Raw genomic sequence first — 27,660 nt, 5'->3', positions numbered from 1 at the left:
GTGCTTTTAATAGTTGTTGAGGGTTTTGGGGGTTTTTTGCACTCCAGACATCACTGGAAAGATGTCTCTCAGAAAAGCCCTTGGGAGCCTGCAGAATCTGATCCAGTTCTAACTTCCCCCGTGCAGAGTAACATGGTCACTGATTTTAACATTCAAAAGATAGCAGTCAGCATCCATTACATACCCTTCAAGCTGCACTGGAGATGTGTGACCTAATCCTAGATACACACATGAAAGTCAGAGAGAACAGAGAAAGCCCCAGGGATTCCTCCAAAGCTGAAATTCCTGCATCTCTCAGAAACTCAGGGCTGCATATTTAAGAGGAAAATTGAGCCTTCAACATGGAAACCTTCTTCCAGCATTACCATAAACTAATTTATTTGGTGAATATCTTCTAAAGGAAGAGGAACTGGAAGCTTGACAGCCTCTTGTAGGTACAAAGTCTGTAACTCCAGACAGATCAGACTGGCCATGCTGGGAGAGAAGCCCCATTGTGGATGCAGGTACAGCAGCCTCCTTGGAGCAGGAAGTTTCTTTGCATGAATATCAGGTTAAAACAGAGAGAGATGAAAAGATCCTTGTGGTTTCTTGCTACCCCTACTGTGAGCTGCAGTCTGTGTGTTCTGAAATAACAGCCTGGGGAACACATGTCCTGTCTGCAGGGCTGAAAGGAGGAAGAATTGTTGGGAATAGGAGAGACAGAGCTGGGCTGCCCAGAAATACCACTACTTCCCTGTGGGATAGGTCCTGTTGCATTTGGGCCCAAGGCAGATGTCTATGTCCATCTCAAAACCTCTGAGGTTTGACAAATCAAAAGCTGCCAATATTTCTTTCCTTTGAGCCCAAAGTGTGATTGGGTGAGTCCGAAGACATTTCGTATCATAATTTCCCTGAAAACTTATTATTTTCTTACACAGCAGATGAACACAGTCATTAGGTCTTCTCTTAAGCATCACACATGAAAAATTCCTTCCACAGCCTTCAAAGAAAGCATCTGCAGTGTTTCAAAGTGTCTGAGCTGGAGCCAGGAGAGCTGCTGTTTGCACTGAGGGGCTCGTGACTACAGAGGGAAATAACTTCTGTTCTGACAGTTCTGTGCACACAACACAGATTCCTGAGCAGCAGAATTCACAAAGAAGACCCTTCAGCATCTGGACACCCCTGGAGAACAGGGAGGGAGAAACAGCCCCCAGCCCATGGCAGAGCCCAGCCCTTCAGGCCAAACACTGGAACTCTTCTGATGTGCTCCTGAATTCTCCCAAGATGAGGATAATATGTCGTTTAATGTAGATCTCTGGGCACAAAAATGCTCCAAAAGAAGAGAAACCTTCTCCTCTGACTCTATTTTATTCATTTGTATTCCTTTGGACAAACCAACAAGGCTTCAACCCTCAGTCCTGTACAACCACTCATCATGCCAGGCCCTTCTTTCTAATTGTTTTTCTCATTTTGTTCAGGCTTTACTTTCTGACTACATTTAATTTAAAGAGCAATTTGGATTTCATACAGTGGAAGAGTTTGGTTCCCTATTTTCTTAAGCTCTTAAAATTCATAATTTCCCGTAGAACAGTCACTTAAGAAATGACTATTGCCATTTGTCACTAAAACTTGCAGAAGAGAAGCAAAAGAATTTAAGATTATCTCAGCTTTCAAATTGGTTTGTTCATGGGAAGACTCTTTAAATTACTTAATCTTCAAACTGTTAGTGATAAAACAAATGTGCTCTTATCTAATCTGCAACAAATCTTTCCCAAACTGTTACTCTGCCAAGCGAGGAACATGATACCCTTTAAAAATTTATAACAACTGCAGCTAATAAAACCAAGGTTTGGAACCACCTCAGTTTATCTTTTCTGGAACAATATGAAGATGTCAGGGAGCTCTTTGCCACATTCAGAAGAAAAGTGCAGCAGTACATAACTAGAGGATTTTCTTCTTATTTATGCTGTACTACTGTAATACTTTGGAGATTCAGGTTTTTTGAATATTATTGTGATTTTAATTTACAGACCGAGATATATTCTCAAAAACATCCAAAAAAACTTCTGAGATAACACTGTGGGTCACAAATAACAATTTGTTGAGTGGATGCCTTTGTGCTGAGTTTCATTGCTTTCTAATAGAGCTCTGGTCACCACCTGAGCCACACTCAAACTGTGACTTCTCTTAACTGGGAAAGTCAAGGACTGATATACTTGGGAAAAAGCTTTGATTAACTCAGTGTTTGTGGCATCTTTGATACATCCTTCTATTGCTACCCTTGTTCTACCTGTTAATAGCAAGATATTTTTCTCTACTGATCCACAGAAGCTCTCACAGCCATGCTGTCAAGGGGCTGCATTTGATTTCTCCCATTCTGCAAACAAATCTCTTCTTTTAGGCCAATTTCCTTCGTCTGTTAGTCGAGACCCCTCATTAAGTCCACGCTGTGTTATTCTCCCAAGAAGTAGAACTCATTATCAGCTCCCAATCTACACATCCACACTACAAATATTTTATGCATGCAAATGGACAAGCATTCCTGATTCTCTCTAAGTACTGCCCCCATGGACTAGGAGAGATACACTGCAGAAAGCCTTAGGTTTGAATCTTGTCTGCACTTTCCTCTAGAACTCGTCCCTTGACTAATTAAATGACAGCCAGATCCATCCAAGAATTCTAAAGCTGAATATAAGTTATGCATTAACTACTAATCCTTTGATTTGGCTCCCTGTTTAGAATTAGAGATCCATCCTGCAAGCTCAAGAAACTCATAAATAAAGAAATCTATCAGGCTTTGCTGACACATTGAGTAAACACCTGCATCTGATGTGTCGTGTTCCATCAGAAGGAAATAAAAGTAATTGGTAACCAATTTGTTTCTGCTTTCTTTCATCTGCTTGTTCTTATCTACAGGCCTTTTCATAACTTCATTCCCTGACAGCCTCCTAAAACTGGATAGGAAATAAATAAAACATTTAAAAATAAGAGAGTAGGTAAGCTACTAAAGCACTGCTAGTTTAATATGATTCCCCAGTGATTATTTTTCAGGTTTTTTTGTAACTGTATTTAAGAATCTTTTACATTAACCAAGAGGCTGCTTTAAGTATTGCATTAGGCTGGATCTGACATCACAGCAACAAAGGCAAACCAGCTACAACAAAATCTCATGAATAAGGAAGAGTTTAAACAAAACCTATAAATAAGTGAAATCTATCTCTGCTCCTTAAAGGGAGGGTAATAACTCCAAGAAAGAGAGGGCAAGGAAAGAGACTGGAACCAAACTTTGTCCAGCAGGTAATAAATATAACAGACACACAGTGCTCCAAATGAATCTGGAATGGAGCTTTGCAGAGGGAAGAGCTGATTTCTCACTTAACAGCAGCTACTTCAAACTGCTTTAGCAGAATACAGATCACACAGCAGTCTTTAAAACTGTATTTTCAGAAGGTTCAAAGATGTAAAGAATCATGGGCTGCATCCCCTCTGCAAAGCTCAAGGAGTGGACGTGCCTGAACCCTGAGCAACACTGAGATTGGTGGCACTGCCAGGGCCACAATCTCCCCAGGACACCCCCACAGACAAAAGCTGCACACAATCATCTCTGGCTGAAAACACCTCAGTGCCCCCAGTCTAAACCACCTCTTTCAGTCTGAAAGCCCTGAAACACTCCACACTGTGTGCACTGTGCTAACGTGCAGAATTTCAGACGGGCCAGGAGCCACCATTCCCAAATTCCAACCTCCTCCCTACAGCAACACTCAGAGGGGAGGTGGTGGTGGAGCCAGGCAGGGAAAGGGCAGGAATGGCCTCTTTAAAAGCATTAATTCCAAGGTTTCCCTGGGAGCTGAAGGTCCAGCAAACAGAGCTGCTTTAATGGCATTTCCTTCCCTGTCCTGTTGCCTCAGCAATGCTCTGTGCCTGCACAGTGTCCTTGGACCCCACTGGCACCTGCAGCACACGAGGCACAGCAGTGCTCTTGAAAGCCTTCCTTCAAAAATACAGGCACTTGACATGTGAAAACTGGATGTAAGCAAGCCAGGAGTTAATCAGGATTTAATGCACCTAAAAGCCAAGATAGGGAAGCTGCCCATTACGGATTTTACTACTGTATTTCTCAAAATTCCCATTAAATGTATAGTTTCACAGGGGATTTACAATCACAGCAGTGTTTTAAAAAAATCTATTTGATGAATTTATATTAGCAGGGAAGAACAGCTGAATTAATTTGGAAGATAACCCTCCTTCACCTCCTTTGTTCTGTTCTCTGAAGAAAGGTTCAAATGTAAGGTCAATGAAATATTAAGATATCAATTTTATTTCCTATTATACCTCAGCTGAGAGCCTTATTTTACTAAAAAACACACTGCCTTGAGAATTACCCAATATAGAAAGGAAAGCTTTTGCTCTTGCTGGCTCCTCTGTGCTCTCTCTGAGTTTGGCTTCACAGAAGTACATCCCCACATCAGCAGAGGTGGGGTTGGTGATGGTGAGGCGTCTCCCAAAGCTGCTGATGCCACTGGTGATCTTGATTCCATTCCTCTTCCAGGTCACACTCAGCCTCTCAAGAGGTCTGCAAAAGAAATACAAGAATAAAATCATAAAACATACATAATACAGAATAATCTCTGTGTGTATATATATTTATACACATGAGGAATTTAATATTACAGATTATGAAACTTATTTAAGTCTTCCTCTATCCCCAAAACACACTCTTAGAAAGTAAATGCATGTATAACTTCTACACATCAAGGACTACAGACTACTCAAGTGGCATTATGCAAGTACAGCTAATTGATACAGCAATAGAACTTAAGTGCTAATAATTTGATTTCTCCAAGCAAAAGGAGTAAATACTGCTATGGGAATCAGCTGCATGGGAAGTGCTTTCATTACAACTCAATTACCAAAACAATATTAATCATATCAAGAACATCTTTGCCCTCAGAGGGGAAAGTAAAACAGTTGGTCTTATCACCCAAGGACTTCAACTATTCACTTCTACTGAAATTTAATGCTATTCTAGGCCAACTAGATGAAAACATAGGAGGAATGCTGTGAATTCTGTATTATAGTGAATTATGAACAGTTGAGCAATAATTACTGCAGAATTAGAGTGCCTGAAAAAATGACTTCATAGGAGATCCTCACTAAATCTATTTACTAGGAAGCATCATCTGTTCAACAGCATCACCTCTGCTGTTGATAGGCAACAGCTGAAATATTATTAGTCCTCACCACAATTTTTTCCTTATGATAATGTCTGCTGCTTGAACAGCACTTCTTTTCCTTACCATGTGAGGACCAGGTGGGAAAGCACCCCTGCCTGTACCCTCATTTGGCCAGAAAAAAATCAGGAAGTTTAATTTAATGTTGGACAAAGAAGATCACTCCTAAGGCTGCTCAGAAGAGTGAGCGACATGCTTCAATCTCCAAATTAATAACAATAAAAAAAAAAAAAGAAAAAAAGAAAAAAAAAAGAACATGCTCAGTCCTTCTGTGGATAGCCCAGAGCCCCAGCAGAGCTGTGGGTGCTCCTTACCTGGCAGTGGCCACGCACTCCAGGGTGGCCTGGCTGCTCCCTGCCACCACGCTGGTGTTGTGCGGCCGGATGACCACGGCGGGCGCCGCGCTGTCCCGGGGGCTGGGGGCACCTGCAGGGCACAGACACACCTGGTGAGCCCTGGGGGACCCACAGTGTCCCCCTGGCTCCATGGAGGCCTTGGGACCCCCCTCAAATAGCCAGGATCTCCAAGACTCATTCTCCAAGAATGAGACACAGAAATCTCAGGGGCGGGATTTGCGCCCCTGGAAAAATCTACCAGTGTTGAGGGAAGAAATACAAGCTGTGAAAATAAGTAAAGTATAAATTAGACTGTTGGAATGTAGAAAAGATAGATTTTTAGGAATGTTTATATTAGAGTGTTTCAGCTAAGATGGAGGATTTGGTATGCTTCTTCCTCCTTCTTCATGCCATCCATGTTGGAGTGGCACCTTGGCATCCTTTGGTTGGATGGGGACAAAGTTGTACAGTATTACAAAACTGTAGTGGATTGGAAAATAATTGTAACCATTAGATACATAATTTAGAGTATAAAAGATAAGCCCAGCCCAGAGCTGAGGCTTTTCTGCCACGGACAACAAGTTGGACAGACTGCTGTCAGCTAGAGAAAAAATCCTTAGATGAGAAAGAATAAACAACCACGGAAAACTTCAGAGAACAGCCTCCTGCATTTTTCCTTGGTGCTGGGGCTGGGAGAAACAGACTCTAAGCTACCTGCAAGTCCTGCTGTGGAGACCCAGACAGACAGTGACACCCCACAACTGGCCCCTGCCTCCCCTGGAATATTCTCACAGACAAGCAAACAAGTCAAGCATCCTAAAGGTTTTCTATTATTGAGCACTTTTATTTTTATCAAACACTTGCTGACTTAAATTTTTAAGACCTTTTCATGTTTTGTTTAATCTTACCCCTTCCACACCGTTTCAAAAGAGACTGCCAATACTCATGTTAGTTCTTTAAAAAGATTTTACACACTGGGGAACAAATATAAAATTAACAAAGCAGCATATCACAGCAACTTCAATCCCCTTTTCTTATCAGGAAAGTAAATAACCCAAATCTGTTACTCTTTTGTGAGGCTTCATACTGTAAATAATTTAGCTTATGCAACAGTCAGCAGACACTTAAAAAATGGTAAAAAGGCAGCTTGTAAATTTTCTCTGTATGCATTTAGTAAGTGAATTAAAATACCCATGTATTCATAGGTACTTTGCTTCAAGCAACTCATTTGGGAAAGAAAAATTAGCTATTTTTTAGCTTGAATAACATAGTAATAAAATTTTCAAAGATACGGAAACCAATAAACAAATTATAGGGAAAAGAAATGAAAATAAAACTAAACTGATGGAAAAGAAAGCCAGCTCATCAAGTGTTTTCTGCATAGGAGACTAGACCATGCTTATTAAGCAGCATGGGAAATTGGGAAATGTAAGGCATGGACCCTAAAATTTAAGGCAATTCCCTAAAGAGCAGAAAATGGTCAGAAGATTTTTTTGCTTAGATCATACCCAGCATGCCAAAAACCATTTGACATTGGATTTCATTTGTTGGGTAGACAAAGGTTTTAGTCATGGGGCTCAGAAAGTTAGGTTAGCAGATTCTTCAGTGACAAAATTTTTACCTTTGGAGTTTTTCTAATTGACAGCAGTTACTGTAGTACAGGAGAAGGAGGTGTGGAGCATCATTTTAAAATTTCAAAAATACCACCCACACTTCTTGAATAAATTCAAGCATTCAAGAATAATAGAGTGTAAGCAGATATTTATTTATTTTCCTAAATATGCTCTGTCAACTTGACACAGCATCTCTATGAAACACACACAGGATCTCAAAACACAAGCTGTTAGTAGGTTTTACACCTCCTTGTCAACATTCCTGGAAATTTGATGCCATCAGGTAGCAAATCAATTTTCAAGGATTTCCATGCTGGTCTTATGGGCATTAATGGCAAGAATTTTCCAGATGGTAATTAAAAGAGAAAACAAAACAAACAACTAACCAACCAAACAAAGAAAACAAGCAAAAAAATCCCAGAAGAGCTGATCAGATTAGAAGCCTGTTACTGATGAGAAGAAATAACCTCAGTATCACTGCTCCCCACCACTTCTGCCCAAGATGAAGGTTTACAACAGTGAAGGCTAAAAGATCAACAAACCAGTGACTAATTTGGCAGTAATCATTTCCTATCTCCATCTGGAAGAGAGGAAAATCACTTGTTTGGCTTATCAGCTCCCCACTAAAACCAGGCAAAGAGGAGAAATCAGTGATCCTGTCACCCCCATCACCCCACACGAGTGGCCCTGTGTGCACCCAGCAGATAAGGAAGGAAATAAAAGAGCACATTCCCCATCCTGCAACCAGGAAAAGGCAGAATTTCTTTGTGACTCTAACAAATTTAAACAAAGCATGTGTTTGTTGTTATTTTGTACCTTCCCTGAGACAAATTTATTAAAAGCAGGCTCCTGCTAAAGGCTGTGAGTGTAGTGGTACTGATGTGGGACAGAGGGGTCTGCAAAATGGTCAGAACTTGGATTCCCAGCAATTCACCTATAGACATAACAAGCATATGCAATATTCCTATTTTATATTCAAAAACAGCTCAAGTTTCCCTTTGCAGCACTAAGAAACCTCTTGCCATAACTCACTCTGGCCCCAATCTTGCCAATGTCCAGAGGGACATTCCCAGGGCTCCCTTTGCAGAGGGCAGTTTGCAGCTTTGTTTTATGGCTAATTGAAACATCAAAGGAGGATCTTAATTTTACTTTAGAGTAAAAATCCAAACAGGGCTGTAACTTGGGATCTGTGCCTTTCAGAACTTCACCCTTTTGTAAGAAATCCACAGGTTGGAATATCAGAATAGCCAAGATCCTAGTGGAGATAAGCAACAGTGGGATTTTGTTTGGATGATGGGATGTGGCAGATCAGCTGTCCATCAGGCTGGGGAAGGCAGAGTTATTTCAAACAATCAGATAATGAACAACTACCCAGAGTTCCCAAGTTTCTCATCCTGCCTGTCAATAAAGCCACTCCATCTTTCTCCTGCCTCTACATGCACTGCAAAGATGTGATTTTACTTGACTGATGTTACACAAAAATCCAATGCAGAATGTCATTGTTAGCAAACAGACATTTTCTTTTAAAATCCTTTGTCGAAAACAATTGAATTTTTCTCCTTTTCACTGCTCCTTTTTTTACTTCATCAGACTTTTTGTTGCCTGAGTTTTCTAGCACTTTGCTGTTTCTGGCTTTTCATCACCTCTTCCTTTTCTTCCTCCCCTCCCTCAGCTTCTCTGCATTCATCTCTGGCCATTTTCCCCCTTTTCCATCCCATGGTTCCCTAAAGAAGTTTCTCACTATTTCAAAACTGCTCAGTTTCTTTAATTTAATGATTGAACTTCAGCTTCTCTGAAGGAAATATTAAATACACTGAAATGGGGAAGTAATACAAATGCACATGGGAACTGAGCTAAAGTGAGATTAATCCACTAATTGGGAACCACCACTCCCAGCTATATTCTATCTTTTTGGAAAGAAAAGGCCTTCTTTCCTTTCCATCTGCTTTCTGAACCCTTCTCTCAGCTAAGAAAGCAAAGAAACAAGAGGAAAAAACCCTAAACTGACCCCAGAACTGCAGCCAGGGGAAGCCTCACTGTCAAACATCATGTCTGGGGAAGCTGCAGAGACAAGGCTGAGTGACACTGAGAATCACTTTAGGGATGGACCCTCCATCTGATTTTGGCCCTTAATAGATGCCTGGACAGAAGGACTGCCACAGGCAAGAGTCCTAATCCAGCAAGGACTGTTCTCCAAAAGAGTTCACTGTTTTATTTTCCTTTCTAGCCATTTCAGCCACTGCACTCCCAGCATTTCCAATCTCCCCTTTGCTTCTAAACTTTCTCATTTATCCCTGTCTGAGCCATTGCCAGGACCCTACAAGGGCCCAGAGCCTGCAGGGCCTTCAGGACTGACCCCAAACAGTTTTAGAAGCAGGACTGTGGGGACAGCAAACACTTGGACTTGGGAAAGGAGGGAGTTTGTCCTCCAATCCTCCAGTGTTTGCCATCCCCAGCTGCTCATGAAACAGTTGAGCTGTTGCCATTTGCAGCCCAAGATATTAAGGTAAATTGTCACTGATATTGTGTTTTCCATATTAAACTTTTGTTTGTTTATTTATTTTTTTTTTAAAGAGACTGAAAAAGAGAAACGAAAATGAGACAAAAGGAAATGGAAAGGGATGAACTGGGGCTTTTTCCATCTCTTTGAACATAAACTGCTCTCCAGACTGTGGAATTCAGGAATCTGGCAATCCCCCACAAAGCAGAGATAAATTGAGAGAAGAGAGAAGAAGAAAGAGTGAACAACTTTGGCATGGTCTATTTGTTTTTATCACCTGTGGCTGTGAATGGCTGCACTTCACTGAGCCTGCTGAACTTCCCCCTCCCTCCTGCTGCCTGATCAGGAATGAAACCCAGCCAAGGCCTCTCTAACACTGATTTCTTTTTTTAGTGATGAGCTATAGAATTTTCATCTGCTATTTAAATACAAAAATTATGTACACTGCCCTATCATCTCTGGAAAGACAGGTTTTTTAATCTCTGTACATATATTGACATGTAAGGTACAGGGAATTTTAAATATTGTAATTTACAGTTTATAAAGATCACAGACTTTTTCAAAGCCACTTCAGATGCTTAATTTTCCCAACAGAACTGAAATCTCACCCAGGCCAGATGACTGGAGACACAATAGGTTCTTTCCCCTTCAGAAATGCATAAACATTAAGTTCTTCCCCAGATTTTACATTATGACATGCAAAGTTTATCTATGTCTGTATTTGCAGTGCAGAATATTAAATGTATTACTTCAATGGGTGCTTAAATTAATGTGACAGAGATATGAGGTAAGCCAGCCACAACAGAAACTGAGAGAAACTGTTTATCTCCTGAAGAGAAGGAATAGTTTGAGTTCAGACTTGAGCACAATGATAAGGTTTATTTTTGAGGCTTTCTTATAGGTCCCAACTCTCTGAAGAAGCTTAATCCAAACTCGGTGACCAAGAGCAGAAGGAGGGGGAGGACTGTCATAATAATAATAATAATAATAATAATAATAATAATAATAATAATAATAATAATGAGTGTGGCTGCACCCATCTCTACCCTTAGTGTAAATTACTGCAATTACTGCTGCATGTCCAGCTTGCAGTGAAGAAGGGATCCCACAAGAACCAATACCCCAAAATAAATTTATTTATTCATATAATGAAATTTGTCTATGTGAGAAAAACACTTCACAGAAGAGATCACCAGTACCCTACCCTGAAGGTAATGGAGAAATTGAGTACTCAAACAGAACTTTGAAACCATTTATAAGTTATCCTGAGAGAAAAATATTAGAAAACTTCCCCCTAAACTTCCCACAGACGTCCAGGCTCACACAGGACACAGAAATGCCTTGGTAATTACTATGCAGGATACATGCAAAGCTTCATTTTATCAAATTATGGACACTTCTATTAGAAAAAAAGCAGGATAGGAGATAAGAGTAGAACACAAATAGCAAAAATATTACATATAGTACAACATTATGGGATCAGGAAGGTGCAGTCTCTGCCTGGGACACAGAATCTGAGAAAAGGGGAGAAATGACAATCACAGGGTATTTTGAGATTGCTCAAGGGGGGGAGAAAAAAAACAAACCAACCTTACAAATACAAACTACCTAATGGAACAAACACACTCCCTGTTGCCAGGTACAGCCTGCAGATGGTTTGAATTATGAACCCAGAGTGGATTAATGCCCCTTTCCCTCTCCAGTACAAGACACACAACAGGAATTGGATCCTGATCAATAACAGATTAATTTCCCTTCCCCTTCAGAGCAAAAGATTCACAACAGGAATTGGAGCCTGATCAACAGAAAAGCAAATGCTGACAACCACCTGCAGGCACCAGAGAGAAACACTATGCAAATAATGAAAAGAAAGTGTGCTCCCAATCCTAAACCTCTGTCCCAAACCATGTCTATTGGTTCCCTGCTTATCAGAGTGATTATTAAGAGCTGATACAATAAAAGAGCATTAAGATAATCAAAGTTACTGTTTCAGTTTCCCACTTTGACTCTAGCAAGGACTATTTATTTTCAAGAAAAGGTAAATACAATGCTGCTGTCACTGCACAGGTCTCTACTCAGATTTTTAGACATAAAGAAAAATAACAGACTTTCCCATGAGGCTTCTTGGTCACATTTGTTTAGTTTGATGAAGAACATAAAAACTCCAGATGGGGCTTTTTTTGAGCCAACATTATATAGTTATAAAATAATTAGCAAACTAATGGTAAAGAGTTGGTGTATCAAGAATGATGACTTTTCAGTACCCAAAAATGTCTTCAGACTTCTCAAAATGTAAGTTTTAACATAATTTATTTAGCTTTTCAGAACCCAGACTGCAGACCTAAAAAAGTAAATAAGGAGCAACATAAAAACTTAATTTTGTGGATCAAATTTATAGGGAAGAAACAGCCTAGCTGTTTGAATTAATCACAGCAAGTGAATTCTTATACACCCAGCCCTTGTCTTGAACCAGACATCAGACACCATGACATATGAATAAAACACCAGATATGAAAAAGATTTACAAAACACAAGCAAAACAAGTGAATGATCCAGGTTGGTTGTATTTATTGACTCATTACACTCTTGTCACTCTGACTAAGCTTTGTCCACATCAGAACAAACACAGGATGCATTTCCACTGCAAGGAAAATGTAAAAAAAAAAAAAAAAAAAAGAAAAAATAAAGAAGGGTGAATAAAATAATACAAGTCCATAATATAGAGTAAATAGATCCCAAGTTAAATACCCAGAGTTTGAAGAGGGATATGGTAAAGGAATAATTGGAAAATATTTCATCAGCACCTGTTGAGGAAGCCTTGCAATAAATTCATTTTGCCTGAATTGCCCATGTCATAAAGGCTGAGAATCGGCTTTCCTTTTTCCATCCACCCCTCCTGGGCCTGTGGGATTGTTTGAATATGTCATATTGACACTTCTGATGCATTGAACTTCAAAAACCAAAGTTACCCACAGAAATTAACCCATGCAAGGGGTGATTTTGCTTCCTAAAAAGCTTCCTAAAGCTTTTTTGCTCAACTTGCTACATACACTCCTAATTTCCAGCTTAAATGGCCAATGCACTCCATTAGTTTTCTGCCAGAGTTGTCCTTTATAGTTTGAAGAGCTCCTCTCTCTCCCTCTGAGATGTTTATATCCTAAAGCATTTACAGAAAACAACCCTATTCTTTCACAGTCTTCATTTCACTAAGTGAAACAAGCAAAACTTTTCTTGCCTGGAAGAATTCACTGAAAAACACACAAAAGATGAGGAGCAAGGGTAAAAATCCAAGCCAGCATCACTCTGTAAATGCCTCCAAATGCTTAAACAAATAACAGCCAGGTTTTAAACAGCTTTTTTCCCCCTCTTTGTAAGGGCTTTCACACAGACTGCAAGTGCTGTTAGTTTTAGTCCTGGGGAAAGATTAATGGAGAACTCAGCTCTAGCCACAAGACAATTTATACCCCTTTGTGTGTAGATAGTCCAGTAAAGAGGAGATTTATATATTTTATTGGATAAAACTGAGTCTAAAACACAGGTTGAAAAGGTCTAAAACCTTATAGAGAGTTCTTAGTTCTATTCCTGGGCACAATGAGAGGCTGGGACCTAAATACAGCTGATTTAAAGATGGAAAATGTATTTCTGTAATCACCAAAGTGCCCCAGCAGAGGCAGCAAGGCCAGGATGGCCACGGTGACACAAATCTCTCCAGCCTTTCACCAGTTTTGCTCTGAAGACAGGGACAGGGACAGGAGATGTAGCTTTTTTCTTGATTTTCCTCTCTTTCTACAGACCATTAAGTGCAGGTGACCTAGCAACTGCTATTTGGGGGGTGAATTCCTCTTTTTTCTACTTCCTGAGGCCTACAGACCCACTTTGTATTGCAGGACTACTTCAGAAATAGATTTCTAGCATTGTCCCATGTAGTTTTAAGGAAATTAAACCACTGCTTAGTTACACAGCTCCCTGTGAATCAGCAGCTAAATTCAAAAGCAGACCAAATTTCAGCTCCAACACTCTGAAATTCCCTTCTCACAACTCCCCGTGCAGAAAGAGCAATTTAGAAGTTCAGTCTCTGTCACTGACCTGACCTTCCCCCATGCACAGTGAGGGGCTCCTTTCTGCCTGGAAACTTATCATCCAGACCATCATTAGAGCTTTTAACATGAAAAAATACATAGCCTCAAGCTATTCCAGCTAAAGAACACTCAGGTGGCTTTTCAATTCACCAGATCACTTTAATACCAGCTAAATAAGTGGATGGAGTGTGTAATCTTATTCAACAACAGTTAAAAGGGGGAAAAATATCCATGGTCTGGCAGTGGAATCTATTAGCCTCAGAGTCATCTTCAAAGGGATGCAGGAGGCAAAAAGGCAGAGCAGCAGCACTGCAGCCAGAGCCTTTGGCTTCCCATGGGATCACAGAGCCCCAGAATGGTTTGGGTTGGAAGGGACCTTAAAGCTCATGCAGTGCCACCCCTGCCATGGCAGGGACACCTTCCACTATCCCAGCTGCTCCCAGCCCTGTCCAGCCTGGCCTGGGACACTGCCAGGGATGGGGCAGCCACAGCTGCTCTGGGAATATGTGCCAGGGCCTGCCCACCCTCACAGGGAGGAATTTCTCCCCAATATTCCATCTGTCCCTGCCCTGTGGCAGTTTAGAGCCATTCCCCCTTGTCCTGGCACTCCAGCCCTTGTGCAAAGTCCCTTCTCTGCTCTCCTGGAGCCCTTTTAGGCTTGGAAGATGCTCCAATTGCTCCCCAGAGTCTTCTCCAAGCTGAACAACCTCAAATCTCTCCCAAAACACAGCTATCTTTAAGAAGACTTAAAAATAACTCATTAGTGGGAATTACTTTTAAGAGGCTGTATATTTTTACGATGCACTTTAGTGCATTGCATGAGAAGCATCCTTTAAACCATAAACAGACCCTCATTTGGCAGGAGGAAACAGGTTTGAGGGGCCTGGCAGGGGTTTCTGCAGCACAAGGCAAGACTCACTTTCTCCTAAGGACAAAACCCAAAATTGTGCAACCTTGCAGCCTTAGTGCTTCATACACCTGGATATTTGCAATTTGTTTTCTTAACAATGGGAAATTTAAGTTAATAAACCACACATCAGTAGCTAGATGTTAAATAAACCAAAAGTGTCACTTAATAATCATGTCCAGAAATACAAATTCAGTGGTGAGATGAGCTGAGAGGAGAAATGAAGGAGGAAAGCTGAGCTGGGGACGTGGCTGTGTCACAGAGATCAGAGAGCAGCTGCCATTTCAGAGGCTGCAATTCTCACCAGCAGATCCTGGTTTAATGTCAAGCAGCAGCAAAGAGAGAGAAACAGGAGATAATAAAATGCTGCCTTCTATTTACAAATATGTCTTAGCATATGGCTTCATATTGGGTTTTTTTTATAAATGCATTTCTTAACTCCATACTTTGGCACAAATTAAATCACACAACTGACAGTTTACTTTTTCTTTGTTGTAAGAAGTTTTAGCTCTTCCTCTTATTTAGAAATGAAAAGGTGGTAACAACTAAAGAAGAAAATCTCATCTATCCTTCACTGAACTTAAATAAAGAAGAGCATTTGCAGTGACTTTGGGGGAAATTCTTTAAGAAATACCTTCAGCAATTTATTTTATGACAACAATAATGGAAGCACTACCTTCAGAGGGAAGATTTTAGATTCAATATGCTCTGTAGAGCATAAAGCAGATATGAACAATTGATCACATGTGAGTTCCCAAGATCTATTTCTCTGTAGCAGTTTTTTAAATGAACCTGGTATTACATGGCATTACATGGGAAGCAGAGACTTGCATACACAGACTGATCACAGAATCCCAGAATGGTTTGGGTGGGAAGGGACCTTGAAGCTCACCCAGTTCAGAGACACTTTCCACTATCCCAAGGTGCTCCAAGCCCCATCCAGCCTGGCCTTGGACACTTCCAGGGATCCAGGGGCAGCCACAGCTGCTCTGGGCATCTGTGCCAGGGTCCCACCAGCCTCACAGGGAAGAGTTTCCTCCTAACTTCCTATAAAATCTAAATCTCTCCTCTTTGAGTTTAAAAGAGTTCCATAGTTTATCTGCCATTCACAACCAAGGGAGGGGATTTTGTGTCACAGATATTTGGGGCATGTGTCCAGGCCACCACCTGGGCCCCATTCCCATATTCTTAAAAACACTCAACCAAAGCCATACAAGTCCATTTTAGCAGGTGGTGGATAAGTCAAAGTTTTTCTCCAGAAAATCCACTCTAAGAACTGACATTAAAACTTGCCACATATAAACATAATCTGAACTTTAAAAGAAATAAAAAAACCCTACGAAATTTAACAAATCCCAGCTCCCACAGGCTGGGCACAGTTCACGAAGGCTTAAAGGAGAGCAGTACTACAGAGGGGATAACACTGAAATAAACAGCCATTCTTGGTTTGCCTTGTTGAACTTAACTCTTCAAACCCAGATGCACTCACTGAGCAGCATTTGAAGCTCAAGGTCAACTCTTAGTGCATTCTATTTTTATATCTTTATACACACACATATACACATCTGAGAAACATGTTTTGGGATCCAGATTGCTACCTTGCTCCCAAAGGTCTGCCATTTCCAAGTCTTTACATAAAAAGAACAGATCAGAAAAACAAGAAGATACCCCACAGCCTTCTTCCATTAGCTAACTCAACCAAACATATGGAATGACTTGTCAAAATAATATTTTGAGAAATAGGTTATCAGGGGCCTCAGGTCCACTCCATATGGTCTAAAGTTCTCCATCCCCCTGACCATATCAGGCTACTTCTCCACTGTCTTCTATAAAAGGAGACAATTCCTAATAAAAGTAGAGTTGTTCAGGTCACAGACATTCAGAACCAAATAAAATTTTATTTATAATATTTAGAGTACTGTAAAGTAAAATTTAAAAAACCAGGACAAAGCCATGCATGCAGCAGAACTCAGAATCCAAAGAAGTACTTTTCTAACAAAAGAAAAATTTTGTTTCCCCTTTCTAGCACAGATTTTTTTTTTTCTAAATAAAGTGCATCTTCCCCTTTGTAGTCTTTGTGATTATCTGTCTTTGGTTATTTTATATTATAAGGTTGCCTCAGACCTCAGCAGGAAGAAAAATACACATTGCTGCATTTCCTCTGTCACAAGAACAAAACAACTCTGAAAGCAAAGCATGTTCCAAAAGAGTAAACAATAACCCAGCTAAAGAAAGTCTACAAACTTATCCATTCAAAAATAATTCCACAGATGGATAAGCATTTAATTTTCTGAAGAGAGAATAAACCAGCCTCTCTCTTTTCTGGGATGTGGAATGGGGTTTTGGAGCTGCCTATTTATACCCAGTAAATAAATGCTGCTCAGAGAATGCTGCAAGTCCTGTAAAAAGCAATCTAAAGGAAAGTTATTACTCCAGGCTCTCTGTTGGTGTTTCTGCAGTCTGGGGAGTGCCAGCATTGTTAAAAACAAACTGTTGGTTGTGCCTTGCTTGGCCTGTACAAATGCTCTTTGCATTAATGCATTTAGGGTCTCCTATTGCTGTGCCCTGCCAAGAGTTGGAGTGTGATGTCTTCTCAATCTTGCATTGACTCCCTGCTCTCTCAGATGAGGGCTGGTCACAGTTTTTGGCTGTGTGGATGGTAAACTGCCTCCCCTGAATATGACAGGGACTCACTGCTGTGATAAAAATCATAGGCTTATTTCCACAGGGTGCTCTTGGCTCCCAGCTCATCTAAAACTTTGTATTTCATGCTGCTTCTTATTTGAAATTTTCATCATTATAATATGACACTCGAATGTCACAACAGAATTACAGTTAATAAGGAAAATTAGGGGGAATAAATGAAAGATAAAGTGGCACATTAGAAAATGCACCATCGCCTGAGACATGAATTTCTATATTGTTGAGGTACAAGTAACATTTATTTCATTTTGTTTTAAAAAGGAACCAATTCACCCCTAGGTTTAGAAACACTTTAAACACTCTGTCACTTCCCAAAATGTCCTTGGGTTGTCAGTTTGAAATAAAATGGCAACATGTCATTAGGCAGAACACAACTGCATTGTTTCAACTTAATTAACCCATTTTATTCACATTTGCCCCAAAAATAACCCTTAACAATATGACTGTGCTCTCCAGATGGTGATGGGCTGTGTCAGAGCAGAACTATCAGCTGCCAGAGCAGCTAAACCAGAAACCAAACATTGCAGGGTCCACTTGAATCCCAAAATCTGTCACTCGCTTTCTCTCCTACACACTCATCTCCTGGAGTGCTTACACAGAATGAGGAAGGATGAATCACCTAAACACACCCATAAAATGCATCCAAAGCACATTAAAATTACTCCAAGCAGGCAAAACAGCTGGAAGAGCTGGCTGCAGCTGTGGGAGTCTTTGTATCAGGGATAAACTCAGGTGCTCTGTATAAGCTGGTCTTAAAGTTGCAGTTTATTGTGAGGGTGTGGGTATAGAGAGTCCTGCTAAGGCTGCCAGCCACAGCCCAGAGCAGAATGGGGAGAGAATGGGGGTAAGAGAAAGAAGGAAGAGAATAAGAGGATAAGAGAGTGAGGTAAGAGAGTGGTGGAAGCAGTAAGAGGATAAGAGGTAAGAGCAAGAGAGAGATTTCCCATTTACAATACAATAAGTATTCTTCTATGACGAATATTCTAATTTCCATTAAGGAATCTAACACAAGATACAAATTCTATAGCATTTACATGCAGCTATAAGAATCATTACATCACCATAGTGTTTAGTTTAAACCCTAAAAACTACTCTTTGCACCCTAGCAGGGTGTTCTCTGACCTTTGGACCTTGTTCTATCAGGAGAAGATTACTTTCCGCTGGCCATCCTATTGTCTTCTAGTTATTTAATAACTGGGGTTTGGTATCTCAAAGATGGCTTTCATTTCAATCTAAGCATTCATATTTGTCAGGTTTTCCTGGTTCATCCTTCCCTGGATGCTGATGCCCAAACACCTACAGCACCAACCTGGCAGTGCCACCTCCTGCTCAGTGACTGCTCTCCAGGTTTTTGGCTGTGGGATTAGCTGTGAAAACTCAGTGCATGCACACTCACCTTCAGTGGGAGGAAATACTGAATGAATAAAGCATGTGCAGTGTCAAAAGCTGGTGCTGGCCTCTCTGCAGGCTACTGCCAGCACCCTACAGAGTGTCACGAACTGCTTCATCTCCCTCCCCTCCTTCCTTTCAAAAAATGTTATTATAGATAAGAGATTAATGTGTGCCAGACCATTTGGCTATTCAGGAGCAAAAGAATTTTGCAGCATAGACTGAATTTAAGACAATAAAATGTGTTACCCACTGAACCACGAAATCTCTGAGAGGACTCAGAAATAGAAGCAGTTTTTTGAAATAAACCATAATCTCTCTGTCCTGTTCCCAAAGTCTGCAACTTCAAACAAAAAAAAACCCTGAAAAACACAAAGCCTGGTGATATATAAAAATAAAAGTACAGATGAAGCATTTTTGACATTTCTCTATCACTCTTAAAAATAGTAATAATCTTGAGCTATTGAAGTTGCTGAAAGAAAATAAAAATCAATGTGTTTTCACTTAGCACTTCTGAAAAAGAAAAGGATCACTTGGTATTTCAGCAAAATGCTTTAATGCCACTCTGTAACAGAGCACACTATAAGCTCTTCTCACTCAAGCATCTACTGCACCCCAGAATTAGGGGCTGGGAATGGAGCTGGGACAAGGGAGAAGCTCCCAATGTGAGGAGGGCAGAGCTTTGGAATCTTTATTTTAAATAACATGCATGGAAAACATTACAAGCTTCAACTCCAATGTGTACCCAAAGCCCTGAAAATGTGGGATTTTAAGTGTTTCTCTGCATTTCCCAGTTTCTGTCTGGTCACAAATTTTAGGTGTGCAGCCACAGGCAGGACAAAAATGCCCAAATTTCTGAGAGACATTGAGAACCTTCTACAAATCATTGTTATCTACTCACTTTGAAAGTGGTAAATGGTTGAACCTTCCCCTCAACACAGGCAGGGTGGAAATAAAATTGTGTATTTTATAGTGAATCACAAATACCATTCATAATAATTAATAGCAGTAGCCAATGGAAAGGACAATAAAAAAAATAGCATGCTGCAAATCAATCTGTTTCTTTTTTTCATATAGGAGAACCACAGTAACAAAAAATGCTTTTAAACAAATGTTTTTAAGTGCTAAGAATTTTTCTGTTGTTTCTGGTTCTTCTCTATGCATACAAATGCATAAAATGTAAAACCCAGCAAAGAGGGAAAGTAGAAAATTTTAAAAAGCTGATTTATTTCTGTATAAATCCTTTACTCCTACCATTAAAAACTACAAGTTATTACCACTGGAAAGCAGAAAGAGTAGAAAGTGCTCTTGAAAAATAATAACTGCTTCTCCCAGCACACCAGAGACCTCTAGAGAAGATGGAGGAACCATTATCTCCATTTTATGTGTGGTGAAAATGAGGTGAGGACAAACATTACTGAAATGAGGCTGCACCAGGTGCATCTGACCTGTTTATTACAACCTTTTAACACATTAGATTACACTCAAATACAAGATGGGAAGATTTTTTTTTTTTCTTTCCAGTCTTCAACTGGAAGAAGACAACTCCACAGGGATCTCTGAAGCTGTCCCCCTTCTCACAGTCCCTTTTCAGGCCAGTTCTCAGCTGGAAAGTTCCTTAATGGGATGTGGTATTCTAAATTTAATTCTGCTGCTGGACAGGTATTTACAGTATCTTTGGTCAACAGCAGACCAGAGAGGGGGAAAGCAGAGTATTCTGCCAGGTTGTACCAAGGCAAGAGCAAACCAGGCAATTTGCATTTCTCACTTATTGTCTCAGGCTGCCACAGACTGGCACATGTCACCACACCAATTTAACTGAGCTTGAGCTGATTTTTTTTATGAAACCAAGAACTATTAATTGAAAATTAGAGTAAGAAACACCTCGAACGCTGAGGATGCATAGAATGAGCTGCTAAGTTTTTTAAAATCTTCTCCCCTTCACAAATACACTTGGTATGGGGGGAAAAACCTGTTTAAAAGACACATTATTAACTTATTAACTTTTATAATGAAGGTTACAATCCTCAGCCCTTCCTCTTACATTACAGGAAAGGCATCCAAAGATGAAAGGGAACGTTCACCAAAGCACAAATATCTGTTACCATTATTTGATGATCAGCTTCAGGTTAAACCTGTCTGCCTTGAGACTGGAGATTAATAGTGATAGCTTCTTTTAATGACTGTAGAAATGCCACAGTGCCTGCCAATAACAACTTGAGCAATGAACAGGTTGCTATAGAATGTATTGTTTATGCACCACTGACTGCAATCTCTATACAGAAAATTTAATAGACCCTTTTTTCCCTCTCAGCAAGCTTATGTGGTTGGGGATTTAGAACTGCATTATTCCTTATGACCTGACTTATTTATCGTGTCAATCATAGTAATGATGTGTCAAAATTATCACAGCTCTGAAGCTTTCCCTTTATCATCATTTTGAGAGTGTTCTTTCTCAGCATTATAAGTACATATGACAGAAGAGACATCAGAGGCATAGATTTCATGCAGGGCTCTAACAAAAATCACAGGGTTAAACAGCTACTTTGAGAGCCAAAGCACCACGGAATAACTTCTTCCATTTTTCTAATTCAGTTCTTGTAATAGCAGCCAGACACGGCTGCAGCTGCAATTAAGGAGAAAAGATGGGGAATAAAACAGCACAGAGTCAATTGCCAAAGGTCAAATTAAGATGCTGGGATTTGCAGGTCCTGACCCACATAACACCATGTAGTTGGCCTTCTGATACCACCAGTCAGATTTAAAATTACAACTTTAGCAATTACTGTGAGTGAAGAAGCAGACAAGCAGGTTGTGTGTTGGTGAGGATGCCCTTCCCTGCTTCCTCAAGCACTGCAGTCAGGGGAGAGAGGACAATGCAGGTGGAGGGAGTCAGCCCTTGCTGGAGCAGAAGTTTCAGACAAAAGTGTGAGCAAGGTCAGGGCCAGGCTGATGAAGGTGACTGTCTCAGGGGCACAGGTGCCACATCCCTCAGAGCAGCTTTCCCCACAAAAGTCAGGCTCTCCACTCGGAGAAATTAAAGGATGAGAAATAGTTAACAACAGGAGTTCTGTCAGAGGTACAACATATATTCCTTTGGTTCAATTTTCTAAAGCCTGAGGTCTGAAAGAGATGGAAGCCTCTCTGAAAGGGTCTGGACAGCATTCTAAATTTCATGTACCATAAGTTTCTCTCAGTCACACAAGATTAATTCACCATTTATTCTGGAGGCTAGCAAGAACTGGGGGAGCAGGTAGTGTGTGCTGCCCTGAAGGAGCAAGACAGCAAAGCCCTGCTCCCTCTGGGGCTTGTAACTGGGGCTGAAACCATTTTTAAATGTAGTTACAGTCAGGAAGAGTTTTAGCAACTTTGAATGCACACCTAACATTGTTACATCCTGAAATATGGATTCTTGAAGCAGTGGCCTGTGTTGCAGCATAATTTTTGCTACAACAGCTGTCTGGAATGATCCTAAAAACCAAGCTAACACCAGACAGGTTGAAAAATACCTGTCAAGTCCATTTCTGGCAGCATCACCATGACGCCTGTTTGAAGTGTCCAGGCTGTGGATCAGCAAAACCATGCAGCTTAATAAAGCTTAATAAAACAGAAACAGCTTGTTCTGGGCAAACTCTGATGGAGGTACAGGATGTTTGCTGCTGAATTACCAGGGTGAGCATGTCTCAGGGGACCCCAGAATCAATAAAAGAGACATGACGTGGCCCTTCAGTGAGTAGAGTTGAGACAGACAGGTCCACAAAATGAACTGACAACAGCCAGCAAGAACTGCTTAGTTAGGAGAAGTAAAGTTGTGCAGAAGAAAAGTGTAGGAGTTGGAAGTGAGATTTAAGTTAAGCATAAACTTAATGCTATTTCAAAACCAATTAAAAACAAGCAACTCTAATGTCTAATCTAACCCTGCCCTCTGTCAGTTTTCCTCCATCTTTCTTGGAGCCTCTTTTGGCACTGGAAGGGGCTCTGAGGCTTCTTTAGAGCCTTCTCCTCTCATCCTATTTCCAGAACAGAGGGGCTCCAGCCCTTGGAGCATCTCCTTGTCCTCCCCATTTAGTGTTCCAGCTGTTTGCAGCTGGATGGAGCACCAGTGCAATGAGGGGGTCACATCCACCTCTCCCATTCCCAGCCCTGCCCAAGCCACTCTGGAAAAACCGAGGGATGCTCCTGGCTGCCTGTACTCTGTCTACAGGGGCATCACACCAAAGGGAAGATTCTTATTGCTGCTATGTCCCTGATAAATAAGTTATATTTCTTAGGAAATTCCAGATAAAATATCTTCTCCATGACAGTGGACAACAAAAGTGTGAAAGCATTTCATGGGAGTAAGACAATGAATGTGAAATTCACTACACCAAGAAAGTTCAATGTCTTTCTTAATACCATACTGATGTTGAACTGGGTTTCATGGTGATTCAAACAATATAAACCCACTTCAAAAAAATGATAACATCATCTTGAGTGACTTAAATTTACAAAAGTGAAGAAATTAGCCAGTCCCATTGTACGGATCATTTCTCAACGTTCCATTTAGCTTTTAATTACCCAACAGACTGTAATGGCTGCTCTGGAGCTATTACACTCCATTGTGTCAATTTGGCTGCTACAAATGCACAGCACAAAGTCCTCAAGCTAAAAATCATTACGAAATTATTGTTGAAAAAGATTGTTGGGCATGTGCAATAGCTCACTTTTGAACTCCGATTTTTATAATTTCTCTTTTTTATAAATAGCTGGAGCAATTAGATGCTGTTATGGAGCTATTCAAAACCTCTCAGTTTTGAGATCCAAAGCATGCCTTGAGTTACAGAACTGTAAAATTTCAGTTAAATTGGCAAAGTTCTGTTTGCAGTCTGTCACAGCCTCATATTTTCTCTTTACTTCTGTATACAATCTATTCAAGTCGTATTTTTTACACAACGTTCCATCAGAGAAAACATCAGAAAATATTTTAGAAAGTAAACTAAATAAATCTTTAAAAATCGTGTCTGTGGTAGAAGCTACACAGTAATAAGAAACAGATGCATGCATAGAAGAACAGAACTTGAAGCACTATGCAGCACACCCAGCCTTGCCTGGACACAAGATTAAGAAGGGAAAGAAAGGATTTAGGAACATGGACATGCAAATTGAGGCTTCATGTAAATCAGAAGCCCAAAATAACAAGGAATTTGCATTGGTGGGATTTGCAGAGAATGAGCAATTAAATGGTTCATGGATTTGAGAGAAAGCTGCATGTAGGTGAGAATATCTCAGCTGTGCTCCCCAGACTGGGGCAATCCAAAGGATAGACTCAGACTGGGATGGAGACTTGTCAAGGACAGACCAGAGCTTCACAGAGCAACAGTTCATCACACAAAATGAAACAATCACTGCTTCACAGATCCTGCAGTGCTAGTTCTAAACCAGAAGCTCCCCCTCCCAAGGATGATGCAGCCAAACAAGAAAGCAGAAGGAAATTATTCAGCTCTGTTTGACAGCAGATTAACTTGCTGGATCACGCTCAAACTTTCTTGTACATCCCAGCACAGAGACACTTCCAGAAGGCATTTTGTAGCACTAATGAAGCAAATTCACAGCATTTGGTTTTTTTTCCCCTGGAATATAAGTCAGGAGCAGCATAGGAATTAACACAGGTGAGATTCTTAAAACAGGTAAGGGGCTGGGAAATGGCTTAGGGGAGCCAGGAGCTGATCTCTGCTTGCTGCCTCCATGATGGGAGAGGTCATAAATCTCCTCAAAACTGAGGAAGAGGGAGACAAACTAGAGGATACAAAATGGGAGGGTAAAGGTCAAAGCAATACCTGAGAAGGCATTTTAGTAAAGGAAATATGAGTTGTTAGGAGCTTTGACAAGAGTTTTGGATTTATTGGAAAGGCTGTACCATCACAAGACTATTAAAAGTAAGAGGAATTTGTAAATAATAGGCACAACATAAATATGAGGGATCTCAGAAGATGACAGCAAGTAACTGTAGGCAATGCCATCCTGTGGGATAAGCAGCATGTTTACATTCTCTGGGGACTCAGCAAAGAATGAGAGGAAGAGGTGTGGTGGGATCTGCAGGGGCTGCTATGGGAAGATAAATCTGATTTTTCATAAATGGATGACAAGCAGCTGATATATATCAAAGAGATTTAGAGGAAAGGCAAAAAAGATACCCCAAGAAATAGGGATAAGGTGGGTGTTCTTTGAAAGAGTGATTACACTGATAGGAAATCAAGCAAGGATAGTGGCAAGGAAGCAGGAGTGGCTGAGATTTCAAGGAGGATATGTGCTACAGAATCCAAAGAAATTACCACTCCTGTTGTAACTTGAACTGGTGGGAAGGACCAATAGCAAAAAGCAAAGGATAAAGGAATCCTCTGTGCTATCAACTTTATATAAAATTAACCTTTGATATGTTGTGTATTAAAATATCAACAAATTCTCAAAATTCCTCTATATTTTTTTTCTGCAGTTGAGTATTAAGAAATCCAAAAGCAGTATAAAATGTTTGGAGAAGAGTCACAGAGAATCTCAGGATGGTTTGATTTGGAAGGGACCTTAAAGCTCATCCAGTTCTCTCCCATGTCATGGGCAGGGACACGTTTCCACCTTTCCAGGTCACTCCAAGCCCTGTCCAACTTGGCCTTGGGAACTTCCAAAAAGGCAGGGAAAGCAAAGGGCTGAAACACTGGACCTCAAGTATGAAATGGACACAAAAACCAGGAGCAAACAGAGTACTGAGGGTGAAACATGGCTGGGGTGGCAGGGAATCTAACTGAAAAAACATTATTTTACAATAAAGAAATTAATGCCATAAAAAAATTAAGATATCAAGAGTTTCCCTCCCTAAAGCCTTGTATTTTAAGGATGGTGCCTGGCTTTAAAACATGCAAGTTCACCAGCAAAAAGACACCTCTGTGGGCAGAGAACAACCTGGATGTCTGCAAGGCTGCTTGAGAAACAAGTTTTTTGTAAGAGGTGGCTATGAAATGCTTTTGTTGGGGGGTGAAGTACCAATACAGTGGGATAGTCTGTTCTTGTTTTGCCTCTTGAAATGGGAGAAAAACGAATCCTGCAAGTCTGCACATTGTTTGAACACAGAGTGCTGCACTCTCCCCAGAAAGCTGCTGATGCAGCACAGCTCAGAGCCAGGCACAGCTCCTGCAGCACAGAAACAAACACTCCTTCCACTGCTACCTTCAGGGAAAATTAACAACATTCTTGGGCAGCTCTTCAGCTGTCCAAAATATTCCTTTTTACAGTCTCCTCTCTCCCTTTGCTTTCAAAGAAATTTTACCTCCTGGCTCATGTACCTACAACACATTTTGGGATGTGCCTCTGAGAGGCATTTATAACAAAAAGAACAGGCTCAGCCTCTATGTTATAAACAAGTAAATAAGAGGGAATAAAAAAAAAAATAAAACTGCATCTCAGAACATAAAAGGAAGCAGCATTTTGGTTATCAAGCATGAGAAGGTGCTCAGCTCAATACAATGGGCAAATACCCAGTGAGGCAGCCCAGCCCTCATCATTAGAGATGTTGTGAGTGAGAAATATAACCTGCAATGCATTTTTAAGCCTCTGCACTCCTTAGGTAAAAGTTAATTTTGAAATGTTGGTGTCAATGCCAAAAAAGCCAGGCCTAGCTCAAAAATGGCTCTTTAATGCTTAACTATCATTATTTAAGATATAGATTGCACAGCCTGGTTCTGAAATCTCAGTTTTTATTCCATGGAAAACAAACAAAAGCCTTCCCCACTGTTGTAGGGCCCAATGCCTGTCACCTGATCCCCTCACAATGGCCAAAATACTGAGATTTTCTCCTTGAGGGCTCAAGAGTCTCACACAATTTTGTCCTCAGCACTAAGCAGAAGCCACAGCTTTGAATTGATGTACCCTGGGAGGAAAGTGAGTCTGCTTCTCACTCTCCTGACCATCTCACATCACCATTCCAACCTGCTGATGGTGGGGGCTGCCTGGCAGTCATAGACACTTCACATTGCTTCCCAAATTAACACTTCTACAAATATTCTATATGTTATCTTAATTTTTATTAAAAAAAAAAAAATTAGCATGTTTGCAGAATCTCAGTACATACTTTTAAATATAGTCAAAAATATAAAAAATATGCCTAGTTCAACTTTTTAAAATGTTGTGAAGTTATTTCACCAGATCTGGATGAGAGCATAGAACATCTTTCAGAAACTCTTGATTAAATAAAACTTTTTCACACTAATGGCAAAGGGTTAGTGAGTTTTACCAGTGCCCATCCAAGTGACCCCTAGAAAATCCAACAGAATAACAGCATAGGTGCACTGGGAGATTCAGATTTCTTTCAGAATGAGGACTGAATCCACACTCTGGATGATAATGGGGATCCAGGAAGAACAGTCCAAGACTGAATAGCAAACAGCACAGCATGATATAATTTTAATTGCATTTCCCACAACATTTCTTGCTCTAACATTAATGCTAATCAGTTAAAAGTCCACATGAAAGTTCAGTGAGATGTGCACATCTCCTTCCTCATTTCAGCCCTTAAAGTATTGTTCAATTTTTTGTAAAGATGTCATTACAACAGTACCTGTACTGAGTAGAAGATAAAGAAGATTTTCTACTTATAATCATACCTAGTATGATTAGGGCAATTCTGGGTAGCAAGTGCTGCACAAACCCCACAATAAATAATGCACACAATTTTGAAATTAGCACTGCTGACAGCATTTAACTTCAGCACTGCTGCAAGACTTTGATCTAACATCAATATAACTGACTGCAACCCCTTTGCTTAATTGCCATCTATAGAAGAATCTAATTAGACCAAGAAATATTAAAATAGTTTTAATGGTTAACATAAAGCTTCATAAAAACAATCACTGCTGGTTCAAGGACACAATCAATACGCCCAGTTTGAAAAATATTGT

General features: G+C 40.4%; 1 protein-coding gene across 6 annotated transcripts in view; it reads right to left on the bottom strand.

Moving 5' to 3' along the window:
• Positions 1-27,660, bottom strand: part of SDK1 (sidekick cell adhesion molecule 1) — a 384,435-nt gene that overhangs the window by 151,488 nt on the left and 205,287 nt on the right. For all 6 annotated transcript variants that reach the window (XM_079320405.1, XM_079320404.1, XM_079320403.1 and 3 more), the window contains 2 exons: positions 5,525-5,636; positions 4,362-4,552 (listed from right to left, as the gene is read on the bottom strand). In XM_079320405.1, coding sequence (XP_079176531.1) covers positions 4,362-4,552; positions 5,525-5,636 — 303 coding nt within the window. The remainder of the gene's footprint in view (positions 1-4,361; positions 4,553-5,524; positions 5,637-27,660) is intronic.

This window comes from Erithacus rubecula, assembly GCF_903797595.1.
Source record: "Erithacus rubecula genome assembly, chromosome: 17".
Taxonomy (NCBI): Eukaryota; Metazoa; Chordata; class Aves; order Passeriformes; family Muscicapidae; genus Erithacus; species Erithacus rubecula.
This window is presented reverse-complemented; position numbering and strand designations above follow the sequence as displayed.